We start from the raw sequence: 6879 nt of genomic DNA on the forward strand, positions 1-6879 counted from the left end.
AACGTCAACTTTGACGCGACTCGGTTCGTGACGTTCATCCAACAGACCAAGGGATACACCGACCAGCTGACCCAAGAGTATGCGGCCGTGTGCCAGGCCAAGGGCGTCGCGCCGAGCCCGGTCCCGTGGAAGCGCACCGAGGCCAACGTGGTCGACATTGAAGAGCTCGTCGCGAGCGGAAAGAAGGTCGGCGTGCTCTCGCGTCTGCGTGCTGGCCGCAACGACGCCCTCGTCGGGCTCCAAGAAATGCTCGTGTACGGTCTCAAGGGCCTCGCCGCCTACACGGACCACTCGCTCCAGTTTGGCAACGAAAAGCCCGAGATTTACCACTTCATCCACGAAGCGTTTGCGTTCCTGTGGTCCCCCGACGCCGGCAAAATCGACAAGGTCGTCGAGATGCTCATGCGTTGTGGCCAAGTCAACTTGACCGCGCTCGCTCTCCTCCACGAAAGCAACTGCACGTACGGCGCCCAGTCGCCTGGCATCGCAACGTCGCTTCCTCGCCCTGGCAAGTGCATCCTGGTGTCTGGCCACGACCTCAAGATGCTCCACGATGTCTTGGAAGCGTGTGCAGCGTACAAGGCCGAGCACGGCGTCCACATCAACGTGTACACGCACGGCGAGCTGCTCCCGGCCCACGGGTACCCCGCCCTCCGCGCGTCGCCCCACCTGGTCGGTCACTTTGGTGCGGCATGGCAGCGGCAGTCGCTCGAGTTTGCCCACTTTCCTGGGTCGATCTTGATGACGACCAACTGCTTGACGCAGCCCAAGACCGAGTACAAGGACCGCCTGTTCACGGCCGGCGCTGTCGGGTGGCAAGACATCCCTCACTTGGACGACGGGTGTTACGCGCCGCTCGTGGCCATGGCCGTGGCGTCCCCTGGCTTCACCGAGGCCGACCTCAAGTTCAACTACCCTGCCAACCCGTTTGTAAACACGGTCGAGAAGTACCACGTCGGGTGGGGCGCCGAGACCGTGATCGGTGCGGCGCCGACCGTCCTGCAAGCCGTCACGGACGGCCACATCAGCCGGTTCTACGTGATCGGCGGATGCGACGGGTACGAAGGCGAGCGCAGCTACTACACGGACTTGGCCAAGGCGCTGCCGGCGACGAGTGTCGTGCTCACGGTCGGGTGCGGCAAGTTCCGCATCAACCACCTGGACATGGGCACGATCGGCGACACGGGGATCCCGCGCCTCCTCGACTTGGGGCAGTGCAACGACTCGTACTCGGCGGTCCAGATCGCGCTGGCCCTTGCGCAGGCGCTCCAGTGCGGCGTGAACGACCTGCCGCTCTCGATCGTGCTGTCCTGGTTTGAGCAAAAGGCGGTCGTGGTGCTCCTCACGCTGCTGTCGCTCGGCATCCGCAACATCCGCGTCGGACCGACCGTCCCCGCCTTCCTCCGTCCGTCCATCTTCAAGGTCCTCCACGAAAAGTTCAACCTCATGGCCATTGGCGCCGACGTCCAACAAGACATTGCCAACATGCTCGACGGCGACAAGCCAACGACTGCTTAGACAAGTCTCCGTCTCGTCTTCCATTTATTAATCAATCGCCCATTCCGTGCACGCACCGCGTTGTCCCGCCCCATTTCGTTGCGGGACGCAGCGTCGATGGACTCGTCGTCGCGCCGCCGAGTTCGTGGAAGCAAAGGAGCGTTCGGGGGAGGGTCTTGTCGATGGAACGGCAAAGCCATTCGTGTGGCAAGCACAAGCGCCGATGTGGCAACCGGCTTGGCGATGCGGACCTGACGATGCCCATGCACGCGTCACTGTCGACGCCATTGGCGTGTGAATTCGTGAGCTGGCGCATGCTTCTAACGTCGTCCGAGGATTGCTGCACGCCGACGACGTCGGAGTACGCTGGTTGGGGTCGTGCCTCCGGGACAAGTTGCATGGCTGGCAGGGGAGCTCATGCATAGCGTCGAATGCGATTCACACACGACGCGTGCATCACTCGATGCGCATCTCGTGTATGGCAACGGACCCCTTGGCGGCGGCGTCGGCAACGTGGAGTCGACGCAGCCCATTCAACACTTGGTACATGGCGCCGACAAACGCCGCCGCCACAGAATTGGCAGGTAGGCATGCACGGGTGAACTTGCTTGCACAAGGTGCATCGAACTGGTGCGCAGGACGTGCGCTGCGGCAGGACGGCGCGCACCACGAGCAGAGAAAAATGCGTGTACCGGTTAAATCCATAGTATCCGGATGACCCTGCTTTCGTTTCGACGGCGACATGGACAACGTCCACCACCATCATGGCACGGCGTCGACGTACACGGAGATGGAGGGAAATCTGCATATCCGCGCCAAGAAAATGAACATGTGGAAGACGCGCCGCTTTGTCTTGTCGGGACAGGTGCTGCAGTACTTCTCTCTCAAGAAACCGGGGCAAAAGGGCTTGCTCGAGACGTTTTCTGGGCTCGCCCTCGCTGGCTCCAAGAAGAAGCTGACCGAGAAAACGGACCACATCTTCGAGCTGGTGCAGTGCAGCATCAAACCTGTCCACGAGTACCTGTCGAGTCGCCCGCACTCGTTCCAGATCGCGTCCGCGTCTTTCTTTCTCCTCCTGCATGCCGACTCGCACGACGAAATGCAAGCGTGGGTGTCGTGTTTACGGTATGCTGCAAAGGGAGCGAGCTGCTCTCCCCCCAGCGATCGAGGACTCCTACGGGCACGCAGCTTCAGCGGTGGTGCGCTCACGTCATCTCCGTCGTCGGCGCGAATCACCGTCGCTGCGGAATCGTTCGAGGACGACATCCTGGAATTCGCTGTCTCGCAGCGCTCCGAGATCCAAAACCTCATGGCAGATGGCCACGGTCGGTATGCAGGGAATCATTGGATTGTTCAGAGCGCCGTGTCCCTGGGTGGGAAGCAGGTACCTCGTGGGAGCCTTCTCGTGGCGATCAACGGACACTCGGTTCACCACGAACCCCCTTCATCCTCCGACGTATTGTCGTTGCGGCGACGCCTCCATTCCGCGTCATTCCCGTTGACCCTTCAGTTCCTCCGGTGTCGGTCGAAAGTTGGCGCGCTCAAGCTGCAGCAGTCCTATGACGCGGCGTTGGGAAGCATGCTCAAGCTCACGACTCGAGTCCATGCCCTCCTGGGGTGGAAGGAACTCGAGTGCGAGATCGACGGCGATCTCTTTGTGAGCGCGCGCGTCGGAACAGCAGTGTCATCGGCTGCTTTGGCCAAGTGGGGCCAGTCGCTGCTGCAGTCGAGCGCTGCCGTCGCCGACGCGACCACTTCCGAGGAAGCAACGGCCAAGGCCCTCAAGCCGTCGACGGTAGTGGCCCTCAGCGACGGAATGCCGTCCGTCCGGCTCGTGCACGCCGTCTTGTCCGGTCGACCGCACTGCTTTCTCCTCACAACGGCGTCGTCGAGTTTACTTCTCCAGGCTGCCAGCGACGACGACATGATTGAATGGATGGGGGCCCTCGTCCACGCGATCGACCTCGCGCACGGCGTCGTTAGCGGTAGCGGGGCGGCGCATCCGTCGGCCAGCCCCCACGTCTCCGGGCGACATCCCTCTGGTCCAGTGCAGTCATCCTTTGCCCATCCACCCCATCGGCCGTCATTCCGGACCGCGTCGGTCCCGTCATTCTTCCCCCCGTCCGGCGGCGACGGCATCCAACGGAATGCCCAGCAGACGCAGTCGCTTTTCTTTCACGGCGATGAAGCGAGCATGTCGCCGCCCCTCGTGACGCATCCGACCCCATCTCGCCTCATGGAGTCCGCCGACGTCGTCGACATTCTCGCGTTTTGCCAGCATCATGGACGGTACACGGAGGCGCTGCAACTGATGGTCCAGCACACGACGTTCCGCGCGCAATACTGGCCACACATCTTCGCGTGGGCGCTGCCGCCTCCGGCGACCGCAGCCGACCTGGCAATCCTCTCGACCACCGCCATCTCGGATGAGTACGCGTGTGCCATTTGTTTTGGACGAGTGACGGCACATGTTGACATAGGGACACAATCCAACTGCACAAGGACATTCCCCGCACGGCGACGTGGCTGGCGTCGTCGGACGGCGCGCCGCCGTCGACGGTGCATGCGCCGCCCGCGCGCCTCGACGGCCTGCGCACGGTCCTCCACGCGTTCATTGCGCGTTCGTGTGCATCCACGACCGGGTCATCGCACACGTCGTACCTGCAAGGAATGAACGGCATTGCGTTTGTGCTGCTCGAAGTCTTTGCCGACGACGTGCGCAGCTCGTTGCAGTTCCTGCACGGCCTCGTCCACGGCGCGCTCCCGACCATCTTTCACACGGAAGCCCACTCGACCAACGCGCTGGTCCAGACCGGTGCGCAGCTCGAGAGCATGGTCGCCGCGTACTTGCCAGCGCTCGCCCATGTCTTTGAGACCGTTGGGTTGCCGGTCTTCCTCCTCGCGTACAAGTGGTTCCCGACGCTGTTCTCGGACGTGTCGCTCCAAGCGAATCGCAAGCACAACCAGCTCCAGTACAACACGCTGCTCGTGGCATGGGACGTGTGCATGCTCGTGGGAGTCGAAGGGATTTACGTCGTCGCGCTGGCGCTGTTTGCGGCCGCCGACGGCGCCATTCGCGCCCTCGGCCCTACCTGCCTCGCCGAAGACGTCAGCGGCGCGTTCACGGCGGTGCTGTCGACCCTGACGCCGCACGACTTTGTCCTCCACGTGTGCGAGGTTATCGAAACGTGCCAGCACCCATTGCTCCTCCAGATGCGAGATGCCCACCACCGACGACTGCACGACCCTCCCGTGGCTGTCAAAGACCTCGACACTGGCCAGCTTTTTGGGGTCACGTCCAACGCCAAGCTCGTGCCGCTCCACGACGCGACGGGACTCGTGCAGCTCCCGGTCGACAACCCACCGGCACGATCCACGATATCCACGGCGACGCTTCCGTTGTGACCTCTTTCGACGCACTGGAAGGGGCCGTTCTCACAAAGGTGTGTGTGCTAAACGAGCGTCGCGAGATCGAGTTGGCGGCCCGGAAGTTCCCGACGGCAGGGGTTGTTGGAGGTAGCGAAAGCAGGAGATGGGTCTGCAGCCCCGAGATGCAAGGAAAAGGAGCTCTCGGTAACACGCGAGTTGGTTCACGTCGTCCCAGTGGATCGCCGTAGAGGCGTAATCCGCCTCACGCTGTCTCGTCGAAGACGATGTGGCCACGGATCGAGGCCAGGACAACTCGTTCGATTCCCTAGGGCTGGCCACAATGCAGCAACAGTCTTCAGCCACCACGACGCATACGTGTCGCGACGGGTCGAGTTAGAGCACGGGTGGTTGGTGCTTCAACAGCGCCCTGCCCATCCCGAACGCTCACCAAGCCACTCCCATCCAGAACGCATGCCACGTGTGGGCCGTTGGCCGCCATTGAATGGAGCCGTGTGGCCGACGGACGGCTGTCTCATGGCAGAGTTTAGCGGGCGTCGAATTGTCGGGCGTACTTGGAACCCCTGAAAAAGAAACCGTCGAGGCAGACGAATCCTACACCCCGAAACTCCAATACTCGATCAAAACATGTATTGACAAAGGTTTTGCGACCCACAATCAAAAGAACCGACAAATCGGGTTTAAGGCTTTACTCATTAAAACCCGATTCCTGGGTATTAAAACCATGGTTTTATTTACGAGCATGCGGCAGGTGCTTACAGAGGGCGGATTTGTGCTGGTGCGGGTTAACGTCGTCAGTGTAGCGACTCCACAGGCCCCACTGCCTTGCCGACCTTGTTTACGCCCTCCTGAATCAGCATCAACGTTGCCGTTCAATGGATCACCGCCTGCGCCAGCCGTAGGATCAGCGTTGATATTGCTGTCGTCGACGATGTCGATGTCGATGACGATGGCCTCCACAACCATGTCGCACACGAGCACAAGTGGTATGGAACGTGCCAAGTGCCCCCAGTGGCAGTGCGCACGTTATTAAAACCCGATTTGGTGCCACCTCCGACAATCGGGTTTTATATTAAAACTTGAAAAAACCCGATTGCAACAAACCAGGCAACACACAAGCCGAGAAAACTCGTGGGAGCAGCACGTCGGTCCATCGCACGTGCTCCGGCGCGATCACCTCGCGATGTCGACATCCGACGTATTGGGACATCCAAGTGAACACAGCAATGGCTCGTACGATGTGCTCGTGGAGCGCCGCCGCTCGTCCGGAACACGCCCCCTGGTTCGACAGCGCGTGCATATTTGCATGCCGAAAGCATATTTCCTCCACGCAAGTTGGCATCTCGACGTTGAATACATATATTGAAATATCTTAAGCGCGACGACTCAGCATGTGTCCCCTACGGCGCCGTCGGCTTGTCGCCGTCGAGCATGTTGGCAATGTCTTGTTGGACGTCGGCGCCAATGGCCATGAGGTTGAACTTTTCGTATGGTTTTATCGAGCATGCGGCAAGTGCTTACAGAGGGCGGATTTGTGCTGGTGCGGGTTGACGTCGTCAGTGTTGCGACTCCACACCTTGCCGACCTCGTTTACGCTCTCCTGAATCAGCATCAACATTGCCGCTCAATGGATCACCGCCTGCGCCAGCCATAGGATCAGCGTTGATATTGCTGTCGTCGGCGATGTCGATGTCGATGACGATGGCCTCCACAACGATGTCGGACACGAGCACAAGTGGTAGGGAACGTGCCAAGTGCCCCCCTCTCTCCACAAGGAGGGCAGTGCGCACCTTATTAAAACCCGATTTTGTGCCACCTGCGACAATTGGGTTTTATATTACTACCTCCGTCCGGTTTTGATTGTCGTGATTTTTTTAACTTGGCATCAAAAATCCCACCATTTTTTTCCTACGCTGCAATTGGTTAAATCATGGAGAGGAGTTCAATTCAAATCGACTGGTTGTCGAACGAAAGTCGTTGGCGGGATATCAAGAG

The 6879-nt window shown here is 60.3% G+C and overlaps 4 protein-coding genes across 4 annotated transcripts in view; 2 read left to right on the forward strand and 2 right to left on the reverse strand.

The window, feature by feature from the left end:
* H310_13703 (hydroxylamine reductase) overlaps positions 1-1518 on the forward strand; it is a gene marked incomplete at both ends in the record, with an annotated part of 4453 nt that extends 2935 nt beyond the window's left edge. The window contains one exon of the mRNA XM_008881330.1: positions 46-1518. Within this exon, the coding sequence (XP_008879552.1) occupies positions 46-1518 (1473 nt within the window). The remainder of the gene's footprint in view (positions 1-45) is intronic.
* Positions 1350-2180, reverse strand: H310_13704 (hypothetical protein). The gene has a single exon (XM_008881331.1). The coding sequence runs from the start codon at positions 1918-1920 to the stop codon at positions 1546-1548; it is 375 nt and encodes a 124-aa protein (XP_008879553.1). The 5' UTR covers positions 1921-2180; the 3' UTR covers positions 1350-1545.
* A 29-nt stretch (positions 2181-2209) lies between these two features.
* H310_13705 (hypothetical protein) lies at positions 2210-5319 on the forward strand. The gene is made up of 2 exons (XM_008881332.1): positions 2210-3927; positions 3978-5319. Exons 1-2 carry the CDS (start codon positions 2240-2242, stop codon positions 4900-4902), a joined length of 2613 nt encoding a protein of 870 aa, XP_008879554.1. The 5' UTR covers positions 2210-2239; the 3' UTR covers positions 4903-5319.
* Positions 5320-5974: 655 nt separating this feature from the next.
* Positions 5975-6879, reverse strand: part of H310_13706 (hydroxylamine reductase) — a gene marked incomplete at its 5' end in the record, with an annotated part of 12611 nt that continues 11706 nt past the window's right edge. Inside the window, one exon of the mRNA XM_008881333.1 lies at positions 5975-6365. Within this exon, the coding sequence (XP_008879555.1) occupies positions 6285-6365 (81 nt within the window). The 3' untranslated portion in view covers positions 5975-6284. The remainder of the gene's footprint in view (positions 6366-6879) is intronic.

The sequence above is a fragment of the Aphanomyces invadans genome (assembly GCF_000520115.1).
Source record: "Aphanomyces invadans strain NJM9701 unplaced genomic scaffold supercont1.55, whole genome shotgun sequence".
NCBI lineage: Eukaryota > Oomycota > Saprolegniomycetes > Saprolegniales > Verrucalvaceae > Aphanomyces > Aphanomyces invadans.